The sequence below is a fragment of the Epinephelus moara genome, chromosome 6, assembly GCF_006386435.1.
Source record: "Epinephelus moara isolate mb chromosome 6, YSFRI_EMoa_1.0, whole genome shotgun sequence".
NCBI lineage: Eukaryota > Metazoa > Chordata > Actinopteri > Perciformes > Serranidae > Epinephelus > Epinephelus moara.
The window spans coordinates 42,569,242-42,591,783 of NC_065511.1; the positions used below are offsets into that span (position 1 = coordinate 42,569,242).

General features: G+C 42.4%; 1 protein-coding gene across 2 annotated transcripts in view; it reads left to right on the forward strand.

Annotated features, from left to right (window-relative positions):
* nek11 (NIMA-related kinase 11) overlaps nucleotides 1–22,542 on the forward strand; it is a 110,116-nt gene that overhangs the window by 8,820 nt on the left and 78,754 nt on the right. For both annotated transcript variants that reach the window (XM_050046342.1, XM_050046343.1), the window contains exon 3: nucleotides 14,852–15,017. In XM_050046342.1, coding sequence (XP_049902299.1) covers nucleotides 14,852–15,017 — 166 coding nt within the window. The remainder of the gene's footprint in view (nucleotides 1–14,851; nucleotides 15,018–22,542) is intronic.

The window sequence follows — 22,542 nt, forward strand, 5'->3', positions numbered from 1 at the left end:
CATTTTTCACGTCACTATATCACCGTTTAGACTAATCTGATGTTTGTAAAGTCTATAAACACAATGATTGAACAAATGTTACTATTTCTGTGTGCACGTTTTGTTTGTAATTAATAACATGGTTATCGTAGATTAGCTGGGCTAACTGTTAGCTGTGAGCCGTTAGCCGTTAGCGGTGTCTGTAATAACTCAATAAACGGAGCAACAAAGATAGAAAAGCAGCGTACACCTCACATATTTATTTCTCACAGTTGCGCACACGTGTGGCTGGCATGCAGGAGCACCGTCTGTGTGTCTGTGTGTCGAGGGTGCGAGCCGCAGCTTCAGCTGCTCAGGTAGAGAGGCTGTGTAGCCCGGTGTGTTTTTTCGCTGATTCGGTTCTGCAGGTTCTCTGCTGGTACACTGGAGACGGGGATCAAGCAGTTTGTCTCACTCGGGATAGACTGTGCTTTTTTGGTTAATAGTTTTTGATTGACGTGCGATTTATTCGCGTTTAGAGGGAATACATTTCCGTTATAACGTAAACGTGGTTTACGCGAGCAGTTACGTCAGTCGGAGGCCTTCTCGTGGGGAATGCAATGATTGATCAGTTTTCTTAGAACCATATGAGAATGGTAAAATTATGAGTTTGTATCTCTGGTGGAATTCACTTTCATTTCAGTGTGCCATCAGCTTATTAATAGCATTTTAACCCAAACAAAGAAAAGCGTAAAATTTCCAGAAAGGTAAGTGTCGATTTAACCCAGTACATTTCCACTCACCCCATCTCTCCACCTCACCTGCCTGTCAGCCTATCACCTGTCCACACATCTCTCACTCCTGCCGCTCCACCTCTCCACCTCATCAAGCTAGCGCCCCTCACCTGTGGATCATTACTTCCTGTCACTATAAAGACTCCAGCATCACAGACTCTCGTTTTCAGATTGTTCTGTCACTGAACGTCCTGCTGAGCCTGTTCATACTTTTAACTTTATGGAAGAAAAAAACCTGTTGAATATTCGTATTAAACAGCCAAATCTGATTTAGCTGACATCACTCTGAACTTTTTACCGAAAATAATTTAATGTGATGTCACACCTTTGTCATGTTTATCAGTAACTTTATTTTTTACTACAAATTTGTTCCCAAAAACTGTAATAGATTACATTTACTCTTTAATTTCATTACATAATGTTACACGTAGTTCCTCCCCGACACTGACATCATCACCTTCATGTTGCTCTTCAGTGAGTTTCACATGAACGAGGATGAAGAGATGAACTTTAACAGAGCAAGAGGAGCTGCAGTGTGTTGCTCAAGGGCACTGAGGCAGGAGAGTGTTCTGTCTGTCTGTAGTCTGTCTGTCTGTCTGTCTGTCTGTGTGTCTGCAGGACGCTGTACAGAAAGAGTTTTTGTGCTGTCAGAAAACAGATGGTGAGTCGGTGTTCAGAGTCGTCATCTCTGCCCTTTCACCATCTGACAGGTCTCACCCTCCTCCTCCTCTTCCTCCCTGCGTCACTCCTCCTCTGCCAGATTTAGACATGATGCCCCGATCAGTGTGTCAGCGTTTACTCATAAATCTGTGTGGTTTTGTCCGTGCAAAAGGTTCACCTGAGGTGTGAAGAAAAGATCTTTCACCTGAAAGGTTCTGAAACTCATCATGAAAACAAAAAGAAAGGTTTAAAGGAGAAAAAAAAACCCAATAAGAGCTCTGGACCTTTATTTAGAAGCTTCCTGACCCCGGCTGTCCGTCAAGATGCGGTATCCATGGCGACAGAGGAGCAGTGTGTGCTCACTTTTATCACATCTCAATGAAAGAGGAAGATCTTTCCTCATTTAAAACACTCATCATCCTCTCGTGAAACACCATGAGAGGAAGTTTTATTATGAAAAACAGCTGGACCGACATGTTTGTTGACGGAGATCAGATCAGCTGTTTCCTGTTTGGAGGGTGTTTTGTTTTGAAACAGTCAGCTCCATCAGTGGTCAAAGCACAGTTTTTAAGGTTCCTGTACTTTACTTGAGTATTTCCATTTTCTGCTTCTGTACACTTCTACTCCACTGAATCTCAGAGGGAAATGTCATACTGTACTTTTTACTGCACTACATTTATTAAATAACTTTAATTATCCTACAGATTCAGATTATGAATACAAAATATAATCAACAAATAAAATACGATGCATTTTGTTAAAGTTAGGGTAGACAGAAAAAAAAAAAAACTTAAAATGTGAATATACACCTTCTCTCCTCTCTGTCCTAAGCCTCTCCCACCAAATGACCACAGTCATGTGCACGCGCTTCATACAGTAAGGCAGTGCTTCCTATACACTGATTTATTTAATGCTATTTCATTGTAGATACCTCTCTCTGTTTATGAGACCACAAATGAGCGGTCCCTCCGCCTCGCTGCCTGCTGCTGTGGACAGCTTCCCTGGCAGCAGAGCGGGCAGCACCTCTGGAGACAGACCTTCGGTCAGCGGCTTTTGTAGCTTGAATTCTGGCAATGCAGACTCCCCAGGGCTGGGTGACACCGTGAGCTGGGGCCCAGCAGCAGCATCAAGTCTAACCTGTGTAACAGCAGCAACAGAAAGTTTGCTGATCTGGCGGACAGTCAGGGCTGTCCGGTCTCATTGAGCTGGAGTTTGTGCTGGCTGGATTCAGGTTGCTGCAGCTGCTGACTGGGGTCTGTCTCCGGAGTTGCTGCCCGCTCTCCTCCAGATGACGTTGACTGTAGCAGTGAGGAGTGAGGCGGAGGAGTCTCTCTGTACGTTTCCAGTCACAGTGAAGTGGAGCTCCAGTTCCAGCTGGACGAGGACATCTAACTGGCCTACTGTCCTTGTCCCAGTATACAAGCACGGGAGGGGAATCCATTTATTGAGCCAAGTATGTGCGACTCCTCTACGATAGGTGGAGATATGCCCCCTTTCAGCTTGTTAGTATTGGACCTTTTTCCTGTTGACCTATTACGTCACAGACCAAACAATGGACAAACAAGTTAGCTACGGTTAGCTAGCAGCTAACTGCTACCATGGTGGACAACTTTACAGCTCTGTACATTTGGTCCGTCCAAAAAGTCACGGCTCTGGATGTAGATTTCTCCATGTTGTTACCGGCTTCTTCTTCTCTTACACATTTAATGCTATTGGACTTCCGGGTCAAAGCCCGGGGCGGAAACTGTGGAGCATGCTCAGAGCGCCTCGGCCAGTTTGGGTCTGATTGACTGTATACATGCAGGAGTCACATGATCTGGGTGTGTTAGTCCCACTGTGACACATTCACTGCAGGACCATTTCACTCACACTGACATGTTTACAGGGATTTAAAAAGTCTGACACATCCATTTCCCCTGATGTCATGGAAACGGACTGAGTATGACGCCAGGCTGAAACTAATGTTTGCTACATTACCATCAACTTAAAGCTACAGTTGTTAACCTTTAGCTCTCATTTTCTCTTCATCTCTAAAACCTCGGATCTTGACACGTTTTGTTTTGTTTATTGTCAGACTGTCTTTTAGATGGGTACTCTTCCTTTTCTGGGTTCCTTTGCAGCTGGAACAGCAACTTTGAGCTGCCTACCCAGCTTTAAGATGAGACTTTACTGATCCCTGTGGAGAAATCCACGAACTACCCAGCAGTTTGTAAAGTAATTCAAATCTAAATCTACTTTTGAGAGCTTCATATTGTGCTCACACATGATGGATATCCCTGATGAAGCTGCGTTTAGTCAAACTAACACAAATGAAGCATCACTCCAGTAGAAACACTGGTTGTAGTGGACTAAATGGGAACTTTGAGATGACAGGATGAGCTCGTGTCTACATGCTGACAGTTAATTCTCTTCTGAATGAAGGACAAACAGCTGATGATCTCCATCATGTGTTGATCGGCATTACAGACGCTTCTTCTTCTTCTTCTTCTTCTGCTGGTTAAAATCCGCTTCTCTCTCTGAGCTTTAATGAACCTTTTTCACACATGAGAAACATCGCTTCCTCGTCCGTCTGTTAAAGTGTCGGCTTTTTGTCATTTACAACATTTTCAGACACAGAAAAAGAGCGCTGAGTTAAAACGTTGTGACAGTGAGGAAGAAGGCAGTTTTTTCTTCTCTCAGCATCACTGATGGAGTTTAAACTTATTTTGCTGTTGAAGATTAATTAACGAGGATCAGCGTGACTCAGACTCTGTCATCACAAAGGTTTAAAACAGACTCGGTTTAAAACGGAGAGCAAACCTTTTGTTTTAATCGGGTCAGTGAAACAACAGGAGGATTTGTTTATTCACATGATGGAAGTTTTGTGTACTTGTTTTGTCGTGTAACTTTGTTCATAATTATAAAACACTTTGTCCTGAAAACACACACAAACATTGGCCTGTGTGTGACGACACATGAAGGTGTCTCGTGAGGTGATTCCTCTGAGGTCGGAGCAGCTGTATGACCCAGCTGATGAATCTTCCAGCTGATGGATGTCGTCTCTGTCGGCCTGTTTGCACCTGGACTTTCTGTTTTTAGCCGCTGAGTGGACACAGGAGAGCCGGCTGAGGCTGCTGCAAAGCACGCTGGGAACAAGGTTGTTGATTTACTTAAAGTTTTTGCTTCGGTCAGCGAACACAGTCGTGTTGGAGTCCAGAGGAATCTTTTATTTAACGAGATGTTTGTGGGTCAGAAGGAAACTTTTTTAAAGGTTGCTTCCTGTTAGTCAGGCAAGTTGTGTTGCTGTATCGAAGTGTCGACACACTCTGCTGTGAGCCGGCTGGAAATCAGCTTCAGTGTTTGTACCTGAAATTGATTGGTCACTTCTGGCACACCATTCATCACAAACTATTTTAACTGCATGGTTTGCAGGAGAACGTCTGAGCGCTCAGAGCAGCTGGTCCAACACTTTTAGTAAATGTCTGTTTAGGGCTCGTAGGTGTGTGGAGGAAGGTCAGGGGTCACTGAAACCATCAGGTGTCATAGATGAAAGCAGCACCTCTGGCTACTTTGACATGGTGACATGCCTTTGCAGAGGGATGGGTATTGTTTAGATTTTAGCGTGGTGTAAAATCACACTGTCTCCCTCTAATTCTCTGGAAAATTCAGGTTCACCAGCTGCCCGGTGTGAGCAGAGACAGATGGTGAGTTGCTTTCAGATGTGTCTTTTCAAACCAAAACTCGATTTGAAATAAAGTTTACATCTCTCAAGTTGTGTTTCTGATAGATGAATTAAACAAAAATGACATGCAGTTTGGGGCTGTGCTGCGTAAAGAGCGCAGAGGAGGAGCTGTATGTGTCTGTTCTGTGGGACTCTTTAAGAATATTCAAAACTTACTTATAAAATAATTATAAGAATTATCACATGACCATTTTAAAAAGAAAGGAGGAGGGGAGAGGAGAGGAGACTCAGCCTGATTCTTGCAGCTGAGCGCTTTGTGTGCACACATTTTTTTAAAGTTTTATTTTATTTTTTTTGCACCAACACGCATGCAAAAAAATAATACTTATGGAAGACATGCCCTCTTTTCCACTTGACCACCTGCCTTGCAAAACGTCTGTGCACAGCACTGCTGGGAACAAAAATCAAATCAGTCTGGACAGAAAAAATGAACTGAGCTGAACTAAAACCACCAAAGCTACTGCGGCCTCTCAACATTTTACAAATATGAACCCTTCATGGTTTAATGATTCCTAATTCTGTACTCAGGAGTCAAGACTGAGCTCGTGTGCAGCTGGAGGTCTCTTTTAAAATGATGGTCTGTACTTTCTGCAGCTTTGGGGATTTTTTTTTTTTTGCTGCAGTTCTGCAAATTGAGAGGCCGGTGCTTTCAGAAAACTTTGGTCTACACCAGCATCTCACTAATTTATTTCATATTCAGCATCAACTGCAGCAGTGACACACTGCTGATGTCCTGCCAGGCCCTTTGCTCCTCTGGACCCCTCAGTGCACTTCAGACAGGAAAAGACTGGAAACAAACTTCTTTTTTTCATTTAACCCGTCATGTTTAGACTCAAACTAACAGTTAATATATTTCCTAAACACTATGGTGTGTTAATCTGCAGCTTGATATGTCTCCTCCCTCTGTGTCATAGAGATCTGTTGTTGTTAAAACACTACAGTTTTTTTTATTTTTTTTTTAAATTCAATCCCACATACACCAAAATTCACCACAGCACCAAATGTGGATTCATCCGCTGCTACAAATAGTCCCCCGTAAAGTCACTATAAAAACTACAGTGGACAGCTGTTTTTAGGAAATCACTGATGAAGCTACATGTTTGTGTTTTTAAAGATTTACAGTAGGAACCAATGAGCTTGGAGCTGCCTTACACATTAAACCCACTCAAAGATGGATGTGAGTGTTTACAGCTCTGATGTCCTGTGAATTCATCATAAACAGTCTGTCAGTGAGCTGCTGTGATCTGCTGCTGCGTGATCGATCGCTGTGCTCAAAGCTCGGAAACTTTGCAGCGTCTCCTCGCCCACCTGCCCCCCGCTGACACCCGCTGACACCCACACATCCAATTTTATGTTGTGTCAAAAGTGTGTGTTTGTGGGGGTGCTGATTTATTCACTTCCTGTTCGCAATCTTCTGCTCAGCATGCAGGCGGAGCTTCAAGGCAGATCTCCTCCCAGTAAACAACAAAAGTTGTACAGAGCCACCGGCAAACACAGATCCATCTCCGTCAGTGTTAAACACCTGCTAAGACGCAATGCAGACTCCCGTCGAGCCGCCATCGACTCTCAGAGACCCACAGAGCCCGGAGGACACACTGAGGCAAACGCCTTCATCTCCCCCTCCATCATCACCCCCGCCTCCCCCGTTAGCGTCTAATTGTGATGTTAAAACGGGAGAGTCAGAGGGAGGAGTGACGCCTCCCGCTGCTCCTGTGATAAAGCAGAGTGACAGCCTGCTGAGAGAGGTGCAAATTGTGATCTCCCCCTGGTTTCATCTGATTTATTTCACTCAGAGGTTCACTTAGTGCAGCAGCAGCTTCTGTGAGCCGAACTCTGCAGACTGAAGTTCATCTGAGCAACAGGTGAGAACAGGTCAAAGCTCATTCTGCTGAGAACAGACAACAAAATGTTCAGGGATGGAGGAAGCTTTCAGATCCTTTACTGCAGATAAAACACTACGGATACCACACTGTGAAAAGTGTTTTGCTTCTAACTGAGGTTAAATATCCCTGCTGCATTAATGTGTCATTTTAACTCCTTTACATCCTGTTGGGTAGTTTAATCTACAGCAATGCATCATGGTCTATAAGATCATCATATGTTTAAAACATGTGTGGAGGAGGGCTTCAAGTTAAGTACAGGTACCTCAGATTTGTGATTAAATACAGTAATTGGTTAAAGTTCAGGAGTCAGACAAACAGCTGCAGGCTGAACTGTTATAAACCTTTCTTCACTTCTAAACTATCAGCAGATTGTTGTGACAGTTCGTGCTTCAGGAGGCTGTTCAGTGCTTTTTTTTTGGACTTTCAGTTGGCACCATCAGACCTGCAGCAAACATGACATTTATAAGTCATTTCAGTGTTTGACAACAACAAGAATTTTCCCATCAACCCCTCTGACGCCTTGAAATGTTTCACTTTTTGTTTTGACACATCAAGGGAGCAGAGGGTCACAAATCTCTGCAGATACAAGAGAGAAACTGTCAGTTCAACGAGTCCAAACAGGAAGTGTCACGACCAGAGAGTATGCTAACAGCTTTGACTCTCTGCTGAAGCCAGGAGGCTGCTGGGAGATCAAATCTACAGCCTGGATTTATAATTATTTCATTCAGTCGCCACTACGATCTGCACTGAGAGGGTTTCCTCTTCTTTCCGGTGTGAAGCTCTTTGCGGAGCCACGAGCGCCGACTCTCTGTTGCTATGCAACTAAAGTGAAGGCCTGTTTGAAGTGTGACACTCTGATTAAAGCTGAGATGTTCCTGAGTTTCTAAGCGAGAAGAGAAACACAAGCTGAGCTGTCAGCAGCTCTGACTCTGAGCTGTGAAGCAGTCTGAAGGTTTCAACATGCAACCATAGAGAAGCTGCTGGAGGGTTGAACTAGACTTTGATTGGACATCAACCACCCATATACACTGACCAGAGAAGAAGAAATGTAGTTCCTTTTGGAGGTGAACAGACACTCCAACAGGAAGGCTTTTTTTGGCGGGACAATTTGCAATTGTGCATTGATATCTAACAAATAAGCGAATCAGCCCCCCATCAGTTAGCTTAGGTTTAAGAAAAGAGTCGTAGTTGGGCATTGTGATGTCACGTACTTGGTGTAAAGTTACATGCTTAACCTAGAGTTACGTAGGTTAGGTTTAGGAAAGTAAAGTTTGGTAGTAGTGTGGCGGCACAGCAAAATCAAGACAATCATTCATTTTGTGATAAAAGCACCAAATTTGGTGCATATATAGATTAATACATGTTGACGACATCTGGATATCAGGGGTTCGCAGATTAGCATTTTGATGACCATGGTGGCAAAATCCAATATGGCCGCCACTTGAGAACCATTGCGGCTAAAACTTTTGAACCAGATGAGCTACACGTTCAAGCTTGGTGTCTACTTTATGTGTTTTGGGACAGTGGCCATATTGGCAATATGCAGATTAGAGAGCATGAACATAAGATGACATTATTTTAAAATAAATCATAAATCTGAGTATTTCAATGTGTTTCTAATGCTTAAAAATATAAAACAGACACCAAGTTTGCCAAAAGAAATGTATTTTATGTAACTGCCATCTTGGAAATATGCAAATTAGGGGTCCAGATGCATCCAGTCATAAAAATAAGCATTCCAGTGTGTTTCTTATGATCAACAAAATAGACACCAAGCTTACATTTGTAGCTCATCTGGTTCAAAATTTATAGCCGAAAAGTTTTTTAGGTGGCGGCCATATTGCATGCATCTCGCCCGCACAGTGGGCATAGACGGTGAACTATGCCTGGGCAGGGCGAAGCCAGAGGAAACTCTGGTGGAGGCCAGTAGCGGTCCTGACGTGCAAATCGGTTTTCCGACCTGCGTATAGGTGCGAAAGACTAATCGAACCATCTCGTAGATGGTTCCCTCTGAAGTTCCCCTCAGGACAGCTGGCGCTCAGAGTCTCACAGTTTTATCTGATAAAGTGAATGATTAGAGGTCTTGGGGCTGAAATGATCTCAACCTATGCTCGCTGGCTTGGAGCCGGGCATGGAATGCGAGCCGCCCAGTGGGACACTTTTGGTAAGCAGAACTAGCGCTGCAGGGTGAACTGAAGTAAAGTTATATAGGTTTCGATTGGGAAAAGAATCGTGGTTGGTCATTGTTACATTACATTTAACGTTAAGTTATGCACTTCACGTAATGTGACGACATACCTTAAAATAACTCAAAGCTCCCTTTGGTTTCACACGTGACAGTAACAGTGGTCTCCTGGGGGGAAGTCGTTTGTTCAACCTGCCTCCTTATGTGGACTTTTGCTCTTTATGCTACTTCCTTCTTTAATCCCATCAGCACATTTGTCAAGTGACCACAGCCTTCACGATCATGTGGGTTATATACGAATTCTGGTGCATTACTTTTTGTAGGTAAACATACAAACAGAATTGATGTCCAACATGTTGCAGAGCCTAAAGGGCAACACACTCTGGTCAGTGAACCCCCAAACTTTCTTTTGTGGAGAAGTACAAAAAGTCAGTATGATTGTTGTCGCTGCAGATTTCTGGCCAGATGAGTAAAAAGAAAAGAAACAGAGCAGGAGAAGTGAGTATGAGTATTTATGTGAAATGTCTGCACACAAATTTATTGCATCAGAACTTTGGTTTAGTGTTCCAACTTTTATGCGGAGTGCATTTATGTCCCATTTCTACCCAAAGCACTTTACTAAGTCATTAACATCCTGGGATGGCCCACCGTCAACAGACTGAACTGCCGACCTTGTGACTAATGGACGACCTGCTTCCTCTCACGGGTCTCAGGGTTTACAGCTTTTATTCATTCAAATAAATCACATTATATTTCATAGGCTGGTGTTAAATTCTTGCTGAAGAAAAGCCAATATGCTCCATATTTTTTAATTAGACTAACACATCTCTGAGACTCTCTGTATTAAAGCTTCCTCGGTCAGCTGTGATCTGAATGGATGTGCTTTGAATGGCTTTGACTAAATGCTTTTATCTTGAGAGATTTCCTGTTTAGATAAAACAAAACTACAAAATAGCACCATATTCGTCTTATTAAAGGAGCAGCGCCCTCTGATGCTGTATTTATCTGCTGGCTGTTATCAGGAGAACAGATTATCTAAATTGTGCTGGAGCGGAAATCTCTTTGATCTCTGTTTCTTTCACTCACTTTGTCAATCAGAGCTGCAGCAGGCAACATTTATGGAAACTCTGTGTGTGTGTGTGTGAGTTGTACCTGTGTGTGAGGTGGACGTAACGAGGTCGACGAGGCCTGGAGCAGCTCCGTGACTGATGACTGATGTTCTGTCAGCATCAACCTGAACTCTGTTTCCCTGAAAGCATCAAACATGAAAGAAAGTGCCACAAAGAGCAGCTGTGACTGAGAGGATTCATTAATTAATAATGTTACCTGAAATAAATCTGTGTGAAGATGATGATTAGCTGCTAAATTTACAGTTTTATCCCAACAATAATGCTACACACAGCAAACATGGTTCTGGTTAATCATACTGCAGTTTTACAAAAGTAAGCTTTTATAGCTCGACCTGGCTCTGACCTGGACCCCACCACAACACATGGGGGTGTCTAACCACGACTTTACCATTAAAACTCACACAAGTAACAAGAAATTAATTAAAAAAGAAGTATCATTCATCACAAAACAGCCCAAACCATAAATTACCATAGGTCATAAAACATGCTACAAATAAAAAATAATCAGTGCTGAAAGAGCAACAAACACCCCTTCCTGTTTTACCACTTGGTCTCTCCCAGGACCTTCAGGTGACTGTTCACACACCTGACTCATTAACATCCTGCAGAGGACTGCTGACAGCACAGGTGAGGTTATATGTTGAATAATGAAAGCAACATCATGCAGAAACCAAACCCACCAAACCAAATGTGTGCAAACCACCACACGGATTATTAACGTTACACATGTAAATACAAAATGCAGGAAAACACAAACAGACTACACACCAACATTTTACTATTACTATGGTGGTTTTAACTGTATTTATAAATGGCAGTGTTGCCAAGTCCGCTTATTATAAGCGACTTTGGGCTTGTTTTTCTGTAAAGTCGCTTACAAATATTGGTAGTCGCGGGTCGCGGTTTTTTTGGGCTTGTCTCTAAAGTGTAGTTGCTTATTTGGGCTTGTTCCCAGCTCCATAATAAGTTGTCAAGCAGATATTTTTGATATGTTATTTAAACGTAGGATAGTTTGTCTTGCCTGTTCCCTCTGTCCCTCCCCTTTCCCCATACACACAGGAGACAGCAGAGTTTATTCCCACCCGCATCCTGCTTCTAATTGGCTCTGAACCTGATGGCAGCGAGTACTAGCCAATCAGAAGCAATAATAAATAAAGAATTTGTGAATTCAGGATGATATTTATTTGTGTGTGCAAATTTTAATTATCAGAGGTTTACTGTGTATATAATGTACTTGGTACATCAGTCTATATTTGATATCCCATCTGTTTTCTAATGTTAAATAATGTTAAAAGGTGGTTTAACTCCCTCTTGTGGTCATTGTCCTGAAGCTCAGGGGGGAGAAAAATAAATAAACTGTGTACCGTGGGTACAGTTTTGCAAAACTGCGCACAGTTTACTTATCTGTCCACATGGATGTAAATTGACAATCTGTACCCACAGTTTAAAATCCGTCCCCACGGACTGTAAAACCGTGCACATAGTTTATTTAATTTTCTCTCACTGGAACCTAGGGGGGCTCTGTAGAAAAAGTCGCTTGTTTTGGGCTTGTTTTCACAGGCCTGGTTGCTTATTTGTCTCGCGAGATCTGGCAACACTGATAAATGGACTTAAAGCAAAGCTATGACAACTTGTTAGCTAATGTAACCGTGGTGATTTAGCTGCTAAACTGTCAGCTAACCTAAACTGAAGTTACCTTGAACCAAAGCTGCTACAGACCGTTGGCTAACCATAAAGGAACAGTATGAGCTGATAGACTGAACCATTGAACCATTTTAAGTTGAAATAAAGTTACTAAAATTAGTAAGAAACTGAGCTGTTTAATTAAACTAAACTGCTAGCTGTTAATGTCAGTGTAGTTTAGCTGCTAAACGTTTAGCTAACCTAAATTAAAGTTAACTTGAACCAAAGTGGTTTAGCTGTTGCTATTGACAGTTGTCTAACTTGAACCATTTTGAGCTGCACCAAAGTTATTTAGCGGCTGAAAATGAACAAACCGAGCTGTTTAATTCAACTAAGATTTAGTTGCTAAAGTGTTAGCTAACCTAAATTAAAGTAATAGGTTTGCTGCTGAACAAAACTGTTGGCCAGCTAGAACCACAATAACTTAGCTGCTAATGACTGTTAGTTAATCTTAAGAAATAAAAAAAAAAACAAAGTGCTGCTTAATGGAACCATTTTAACCTGAGTCAAAGTGGTGTAGTTGCTAAATTAACAGCTAACTTGAACAAATGACATTTAGCTAACAAACCCCTATATTAGCAACTTAACCGAATTGTTAACATCAACTAATCTAATGTGGTTTAGATAGGCTACTAAACTTAACTGCTAATAAGTAACCTTAACCATATTTGTTTAGCTGAACTGTTTGTTAGCCCAAAGCTCTATTTTAGCTGTTATGATGAACTGTTAGCTAATCTGAACCAAGGTGATTTAGTTGCTAACATTTGGCTAACCTAACATTAAATCACAGGAGTTTCTGAGCAAACTGTTGGCTAACCTAATGTTAAACCAAAGGGGTTTAGCTGCTAACAATTGTTAGCAAAACTAAGAGAACACATTTAAGCTGTTAAACCGAACAATTTTATCAAAATGTATTTGTTTTACAGCTGCTGAACTGTTAGCTAACCTAAATCAAAGTCATTTAGCTGCTAAACTGGACCTACTGAAGGTTTGCTAACGACTTTATTGTACCATTAATAAATAAATATAACACCATATTCTATTTCCTTCAAGTATAAAATGTAACACACTCTTATCAAACCTTATGTCACTCAGCAGTTTAAGCTGTTTAACTAAACCTGCTAAAGGTTTGCTGACAACAAACCTTATGCTCATTTTAGTTTCTAGAGACTATGCAAAAACACAAAGTGAGTGCAGGATGTTGGAGGCAGAGAGGACGACAGATGATTATTTGAAGGCAGTGAGTGGGTCATATTTCAGCAGTCTGCCTGGTGCTTTATTCAGAAAGTTAAGATGGAGGTGGAAAGCAGCACTGTGCTAATAAACCTGAGCCTCCACTTCACCTGCTGATCCTGCTCACCAATTTAACAAGAGAAGATGAGAGGTGGCGCTCACTCAGCGAGGAGCAGATGATTAACCTCCTCTCTCTGGGGGAGGTGGAGGTGAAGGTGGAGAGGACAAAGGTTTGATACCCACACTGCTCCACCATTCGTCTTTTAGCATTGTGCAGCCTGTCCTTCAGTGTGGATGTGAGGATGACCCAGAAACAGACACTTTTAACAGCCACTTCACTCTGAAAACTCCAGGTTCATTTCAGTGTGGACGTGTGCACATCCTAGTTTAACCCACTGAGCGAAGCCTAATCCTGCAGAGGTGTGTGCAAAAACCTCTTCAGATCTACGCAGGGTGTAGTTTTGTTATTGTAATACGCTGAAACGAATGTATTTAACCGACCAAAAATCCTTAAAATTAAAAAGAAAAGTGCACTTCTCGTGCAAATGGAGGACATTTGCATTTTCCATTAAAAAAAAAAAAAAAGGTTAAAGTGTTATTTTTAGCAGTTGTAGGGATGGCAGGGTAATTGGTTGTTCACCACTTTGGTCCAGACTGACATGTTAACAACTATTATCAGCTACTGTCATCATAGAAACAGCTCTACAACTTCTCCTGTATTTTACCGGTCTATAATTTCCTTATAATTTCACTCAGCTTTTCCTGGCAAGATATATTTTAGTGCTAATTTCAGGGAAAACAAAGCAGTAATTTAAGTCAGTCAATTTTGTGAAGTTTGGAAGCAGTTGTTTTTTTCCATTTAAACCCAGTCAGTATTCTTTTATTATTTAAACTATTCTCTTGAATTAAATGCCTGCCTGTAGATAAATTACACATTTCTGCACGTTTAGCAGCTTACAATAAAAGACTCTTAATTAATTGGAATACTTGCAGGAGCACCGACTGAATATAGTCCCCCTTTTCATATTATTTGCTTAAAATTCCTTTCCAGGATCAGTCATTTGAATTTACAGTCACAAAACCATTTGGGACTCTTATAAAGTGCCATCATTTTGGGTCAATCCAAGTCAACCCCACGTCCCTGCTCCCCAGTGTGGACGTGTGTCAGCCATATGTTTAGGAGTTAACTTTGTAGTTAGGGAAATCTCTGCTGACTTCTCTCTGCATGGCGAATAAAATATTGTTTTGTGAATTCTTCCCATGTGATTAGTTTTTTTTTGGTGTTCTCTGTACAAACGTTGACTTCCTGTCTGTCCTGGCAGAGAGAACCGTCCTGTGATATAAAGTGTTTTCCCTGATCCAGTTAAGCCCTCTAAGAACAGAGGGTGCCTTATGATGTACAGACTGTAAATCCTTTTGAGATTAATAAACTTCATTTGACTTTTGGTGCATGGCTGGCGTGTGTTACCTCCCTCCATCTACAGTACGAGATGGTACCATGATTTTAAGTTTAAGATTTAAAGAGTTGTACTGCAACTTGTTTGGAAGTGAAAGTAGAAAGCTGGTCTCTCTCTTGTTTGAACTCTGACCTCCGCCTCCTCCAGGAAGGTGTTGAAGCAGATTCCTCTGGGTGACCTTCGACCTGACGAGACGGTCCGAGCAACGCAGGAAGCCCAGCTGCTGTCTCAGCTGCACCACCCGGCCATCCTCACCTTCTACCACAGCTTCCTGGAGAGAGACGCTTTCTGCATCGTCACTGAGTACTGCCAGGTAACACCAACACTTCTGTCAGACCACCACCTGGTGATCGACCTTGAGTCTTAATCTGAATGTTTTGGGGGATTGCTTGGGTTGCACTGTTTCTGATGCCAACACTATACTGGTGTATTACTTTGAGAAATATATATCTACAAAACCCTTTTTTCTATTCTACAGAATGAGCTTATCAAAATCCATCAGTGGCCTCTTTTACTGTTCAAGGCAGGAATGTTGCGCTGTTATTCTGCCTCGCTGTTCCGTGTAAAAGGTACGATTTTGGAATGGGGGCACAGATAAGTCTCGCCTTTAAGTCCGCAGCTGAGGTAGTGACTGCATCCAACTGACGTCTGTGTAAAAGGGACAGCTGGCAGGATGGGACTAGAGTGACGTTTTGACAACGTGTTATGTGTGCGACCCACCACTTGGATATCCTCCTGAGACTGCGCGTCCTCATATACGCAAATTGGAAAACAATGATATTCGGGAGCTCCTTACCCTGCGAGCAGAGAAAGAGATCAACTGCCATATAACAGGAACGGTAAATGATTGTTATTGACATGGTATGCCATTGTTACTGTTTAGACAGTGCTGCCGACACGTATGTTACATCACACTAGAGGCCGACACTGTTGTATTACATGTCACACCTCTTTTGCTTCTGTGATGTCGGCATGCTGTCTAAAATAATGGAAAATCAGCATTATCTTCTTGTATATCTCACTTTGAGACCAACGACCAAAGTGATAGTGTCAGCAAGTACAGTTACAGAGTAAGTCCAAACACCCCCGACACTCAGACCAGTTTGAGATAAAAAAAAAAAATGCCTCAAGACCAGACTCACTTCATTAACTTGGGAGCATTGCTTCCATCCATCCCTCCATCCGTCCGTCCATCCATCCCTCCATCCGTCCGTCCGTCCATCCATCAATCCATTATCTGGGGTCAGGCCACAATGACATCAGACGAACCGAGGCATTCCAGAGAGGCTTAAGAGTTTCTGAATCAGAGGAGAAAATAGCAGAAACACAAAGAGGTCAGAGAAATATTCTCCAAACACTGAATGACAGTGAGTAAATGAAAGGCCATAGATTAGACTGTGCAGGGAGAATATTTGTGGTCGATCTAATTAGCAGGGTTCCTACGCAAGTATGGAAAGTATGGAAATAAATTTGATCAATTTCCAGGTATTAAAAAGTATGGAAAATGAAAAATAAAGTATGGAAAAATATTTATGTTTCCAGACTATTACCACTGTTCTAAAATACTGTTTTCTAAAATAGAAAATTAGGTATTTCCAAAAATAATTTAATCAATCCAGATCGTGTTTTATGCCGGGCCAAGCACAGTTTGTGTGAGAGCAAACGTCTCACTCCAACACTGCACCTTTGACAAGAAGTCAAGTTTCACGTGGTTCACAATGGGTAGATGCAAGTTTTTGGATGGATGGCTTGACAATACGTATATAAATACTGGTTGGCCAAGGATTCCCAGTTCACACACAGAGCTAGATGCAAGCTTTGTGTGAAATCGTTTGACGTCGCCAACATGGGGGAGAAGGCAATTCTGAGCCACTTGAAAGGGAAAAACACAGACGTCTCGTTACTGCATCGCTTGCACCCAGCGTCCCAACCTTTTTGCCTCAGCCCAGACACTGAACTTACCTGAGTTTTTATTTGCATGCCATTATGGTACTTGGCTACAATCGCCTATTAAGAACAATTAAATATGATGTGAAATATGATACACTGATATATTTACTCAGATGCCGCATATTCTCTGGAAGAAAAAAAAAAAAAAACGCAGAGAAGTCTGGAAATTAGGGTATGGAAAAGTATGGAATTTTGAAATTCCAAATGTGTAGGAACCCTGAATTAGGGGTATGTACGCCTTTCCCACCCAACACAATAACATCATAATGCCAGAAATAAAATGATCACAACACTAAGATACTTGAAAAACTGAAAAAATGCAGCAGTGCATCAGTGATGACTTGGGTCTGTCTCAACCTTCCATCAGCAGAGTGATCACACTAACAATGACACTTTCACAGTCTGCAGTTCATGTCATCTCCACTGGGTGTCCTCACACCTTGCAGGCTCACAGACGGGCCTGTCTGTGACAGCCAATCACATATTTCAAAAGAATGCATCACACCTAGCAACGGTTCAACCACACCTCCTCACTGAGGTAAAAGCTGCTGTCTCTTCCTCGCTCAGAGTTGCTTTGATAACTTACCTAAATCCCTCCTAAGCTAGGACTCCTTGCTAAAGTTTTTAGGCTAAGTTAGGAGCTCTCTGAGAGGATTCTCAGAATGTTTGTGAGTACGGCCCCAGGTGTCCTCTCCCCGTAACGTTTTCCAGCTCCTGCTGGGGGATCCCGAGGCATGGCCAAGCCAGATGATTTATATAATCTCTCCAGCGTGTTATGGGTTGACCTGAGGGTCTCCTACCAGTCGGACGTGCCAGGAAAACCTAAATCGAAAGCTTTGTCCTTCAGCTCAGCTCCCTCTTCCCCTCAGCGGCCCTGATTCCTGCTGACACCGCACCGATCCACCTGCAGATCTCACGCTCCATGTTACCCTCAGTCATGAACAAGCCCCTGAGATACTTGAACTCCTTCACTTGGGGCAGCGCTGCTCACATGCAGGCTGCACAAATGGTCTGATGTACTCAGGTATTTGTTTTAATGAGTGAAATGTGTCTAAACTAAAGGGTAACTTTTGATCTGGACACTATTTCCCATCGTTTTGTATCTGACTCATGGAGACAAAAGTTTTTGCAGCCAGTCAGCTCAGATTGCATAATAACTGACTTTTCTGTTCGAGACTTAAAGATCCTTTTTGTACTTCTTTTACTGTTTATTTGAATTGAGTTTAGTGGATTTGCTGATCACAACTTTGCTGATCACAGTTTCTGGTTAAACAAAGAGGATCTTACTGTTTAATATAAAGGTCTATCCCTGTACGGATCCTTTCCATGTTTTCAGACACCTACAATAACAACCTCAGCCCGTCAGTGGCATAAAAGTACTTTTAGTAGACATAGATTGATGGTGCACATTGCCCTGTTGCAGCCTGTTGTTACTCAATACTGGAACACTTTCAAAAAATACTGGCCCATTTGTCACTTGAGGCATTTTCAGACTGAAGGAACGTTTTCAAAGCTCTCAGAACCCCTTTTTTTGGTTATGTTTGCACCGCAAGACCTAGAAACGATCATTTTAAGAGACTTTTTAGTTCCTATTTCCGAGTATGTACTCTCACAGCATAAGAGGAGCCATGAGTCACACAAGTGTAGAGTAATTGGTCCAGACGACATGAGTGTACATTGACTGGTCAAACACAGCCGACGCAGCACTGGCAACTGGCATTTAAAGAAACCTCTTAGCCGTGTAAACAACAGACAACACAAAACACACACAACAGCTTACAATGAAAAAAATGGAAGACAGACAGACAGACAGACAGACAGAGTGACAATAAAGTCCAGGCTTTACTGAGCAAATATGCAGCGGGGCAAATACAAAGTGATTTTGACTCGTCAAAGTGAAAGTGATGTTGGTATACCAACTGCTGGCCAGCTTACAGTCCATCACTTTAGTGTTTTGGATGTGAAAGCATTCAGAGAAAAAGCCCTTGATGGTATTTAGTTCTCAGGGGAGCTCCCAGTGGACGGTTCCTCTCAGAGAGTCCCCACAACTGTTCAGTGTGAAAATGCTTTTAGAGACAGAACATGGGAAAATAGCGTTCAGGAAAAAAAGAATAACATAGAATAAAAACAAAGTTACCCTTTAATACAAAAGGAAATTATCTAATGTTATTAATTACATACTGCAAGTTATAAATTTGTTGAGTCAGAACGATTGTTAATGAAAACACTAAGACTGAACCAGAGCACAGACCCTTTTACACTGCCTCTTCAGGTCGGGAATTTCATGCCGTTATTCCGCCTCGCTCCATCATGGAATGGGGGCACAGAGTTGTCTCGCCTTTAAACCACCAAAATGACATCTGTGTAAAAAGGACAGCCAGCAGGACGGGACCATGGGCAGGATGGGTGTGACGTTTTGACGATGTGTTATGTGTGCGACCGGAGAATGTCCACAAAATGGAAAAACAATGAGGTCAGAGGACTCCTTCGCCTCCGAGTAGAGGACAAGATCAGCCGCCATATTAGAGAGATGGTAGATTTCTATTACTATGTTATGCAATTGTTATTGGTTAGATAGAGCTGCCGACGCGTACGTTTCCAGTCACAGTGAAGTGGAGCTACAGTCCCAGCTGGACGAGGACATCTAACTGGTCTACTGTCCTTGTCCCAGTATACAAGCACGGGAGGGGAATCCATTTACTGAGCCAAGTATGTGCGACTCCTCTACGATAGGTGGAGATATGCCTCCTTTCAGCTTGTTAGTATTGGACCTTTTTCCTGTTGACCTATTATGTCACAGACCAAACAATGGACAAACAAGTTAGCTACGGTTAGCTAGCAGCTGTTGTTACCGGCTTCTTCTTCTCTTACACATTTAATGCTATTGGACTTCCGGGTCAAAGCCCGGGGCGGAAACTGTGGAGCATGCTCAGAGCGCCTCGGCCAGTTTGGGTCTGATTGACTGTATACATGCAGGAGTCACATGATCTGGGTGTGTTAGTCCCACTGTGACACATTCACTGCAGGACCATTTCACTCACACTGACATGTTTACAGGGGTTTTAAAAAGTCTGGTTTTAGTTGGACTTACACAATAAATTCATTTTCTCTGATGTCATGTAAACGTGCTGACTGTTGTATTACATGTCAGGCCTGTCACACCTCTTTTGCCTATACAGTGCCGTCTAATATCACACAGTAATGCTGCTGGTGTTTAGCTCTGTTTAAAAATGCAAAGGCATCATAAAGAAGGGACTTCCTAGCGGCAGTATAGCGGCATCTCTGTGTAAAAAGGGCGAGGAAAACAAAACTAGGACCTAAAAGAGGCTGAAAATCTGCAGATTCACAGCAGAGTGTATCAGTGTCTCTGCCTCTCTGCTCACTGTTGCTTCTTCTCACCTCATTTTTTCAAATCTATCATCTGTGAGGTGAAAGAGAATATGAAGCAATAATGTGAAATTGAGTCTCTCCCCTCCCCCTCCATCTTTCTCTGTGTTTTCATCTTTTCATTACATTTCTTTTCATCTCGGCTTTCTTGATTACAGCAGGTACTGTCTCCTTTCTCTCTCCTCTCTCCTCCACACTAATGAATCTCACACTGCCTTCATCTCCACTCTCATATTTCGCTCTCCCTCCCACACACGGTGTTTTCTCCTCGTACACGTCACTCTGTGGTGATCCCCCCCTCGTTATCGGCTGTCCTCCCCCTGCAGCTCAATGACACTCTGCAGCTCCAGCATCGCCCAAGGCTTTAATTCCCCCTCTGAGCTTCACTCATTTCTCTGCTGGTTAACTTGGTTTTATCTTTTATTGCATTTGTGCATCAGTATAAATACAAACAGACAGGAAGCGACATCAGCTCTGAGGATTCATTTCTCACCAAGAACAGCTGATTCTTCATAGTTTGATTTTAAAGGAGGAAAAAACACACACACACACACACACACACACACACACACACACACACACACAGTGAAACATGTACTCTGTCCAATCAAAGCTCTCATGCACTCGGAGACCCTCAGAGCTATTGTTTCTGATCAGACCATTACCCACAATCCCCTGCGGAGCTGTGGAGGACTCCAGGCTTTCACTGCAGCCCATTAGAGAAGAAACTGAATAAAGAAATTGAGCCTGGTTATGAAACAGAAAATGCATGCATGCCTTTTATTCACATGGAAGATTTTAAATTGTATTTACAGAGATGTGAGAACACACCATACCTGATCCATCTACACATCAGACCTCACTCACATTAATGCTAATAATAAAAAATCCACCTTCGGATCAAAACCTTTCTCAGCAGTGTGTTATGTGGCTCACGTCAGATGGTTTGAAGAGGACGGCCGGATTTAGAAAGACAATCGAACACCAGTATTTATTTAATACTCGTGGTCTTCTGCAGCCTTCACTGTGCTGATCTCAAATGTGCCCCAACGGCTGCTTTCAAATCCAAATTAAAAACAGTTGTTCTCCTGTTCCTTCGATCAGTTTCTCCGCTGCACTTTTATTTCCTCTGTTGCATGTGGGGCTGCTTACAACTTATAACCTCTGTGTAAATGTATTCCTGGTCTTTTCCCCCTTGCTTTCCTGTTCATACTAATCACATTTTATTTATTTATAATCAGTCTAATTGTGAAACTAGAGAAGTGCGCTCAGTGGAGGGCAGATCTTCACCAAGAGGCCACCCGAGCTGATCACGGCAACTCTCCACAGTTCTTCAGACGCACCACAGCTTGTTTCAAAAGCGTCCCAAAAGCTATTAAAAATACACGCCACATCTATTTTTGACAGAGCCGCAGCACTTTGCACAGAGCAGGTTGAGTTTACAGTACTGTATGTGAAATATAGATAAAATATAATTATGAGGATGAATGTATGTGTATGTTGTTCATATCTGGACTTTAATGGTACTAACTTTCTCTGTAGGCTGCAGCACAAGAAAGAAGGATGTAACAACAATTAAAACTGACAAAAAGAACTAAGCATTTACTACACAGCATGCTGACTTAACTACTGATGGTAGAGGCACAAAATTAGGCAGCTTAAACACTCCAGTAGCGATGGACAATATTGGATTTTTTTTACCAATATCCGATATGCTGATATATATATATTCATTTGGCCGATACTGATATCGATATATCCACTTTCTCTCCACCTAATTTCAGTGATCATCAAGTCTCTTCTGTAGTGACATTAACATCATATTATACAAACATACTCTTATCGTGACGGCCCACCAGCAGATGGAGACATGAAATACAACTCTGTATATGTGAAGAATTAATCTGCAGATGCTCTGGTTGAAAATGAGACCAAAGTTTTCCATGCATGTCAGTTTTTGAACCATGACGAACGCCAACGTGTCCTGCAACAGATTGTAAAGTTTGTTGCTGAGACGATATTTGGAAAACTTTGGACTGTGAGAGGTCCTTGAACATACAGTCACACACGTGCACACAAATTTGAGGCTAATGGGTCCAGTAGTTTGCAAGATTAGCAGCAGACACTCACACACTTACACATGATCAAACGCATGAACCCCTCCAAGCTTACGATTGGCGTAGATCATAAATTTCATTTAATTTGAGTTAAGACTGGGTTATACATCAGTATTGAAACACCATAACCTCCTGTTATTAAAGGGAACAAAGCTTTCCAAAGCGCGGCCGAAATATATCTCACGAGCTCTAGATAAAGCCCAGCTGGATACTACTCCAGGTGGAGGTGTCTCGTCCTCGGTCACATCCAGACCTTGAAAATAAGGCTGCAACCGGTCCCATTCCTTGCAACAGAGGCATTCCTCTTCTGTGGGCACTGGGGCACAGCATTCACAGGTACACCACCAATCTCCAGAGCTACGCAGCCTTGCAGCAGCCATTCCT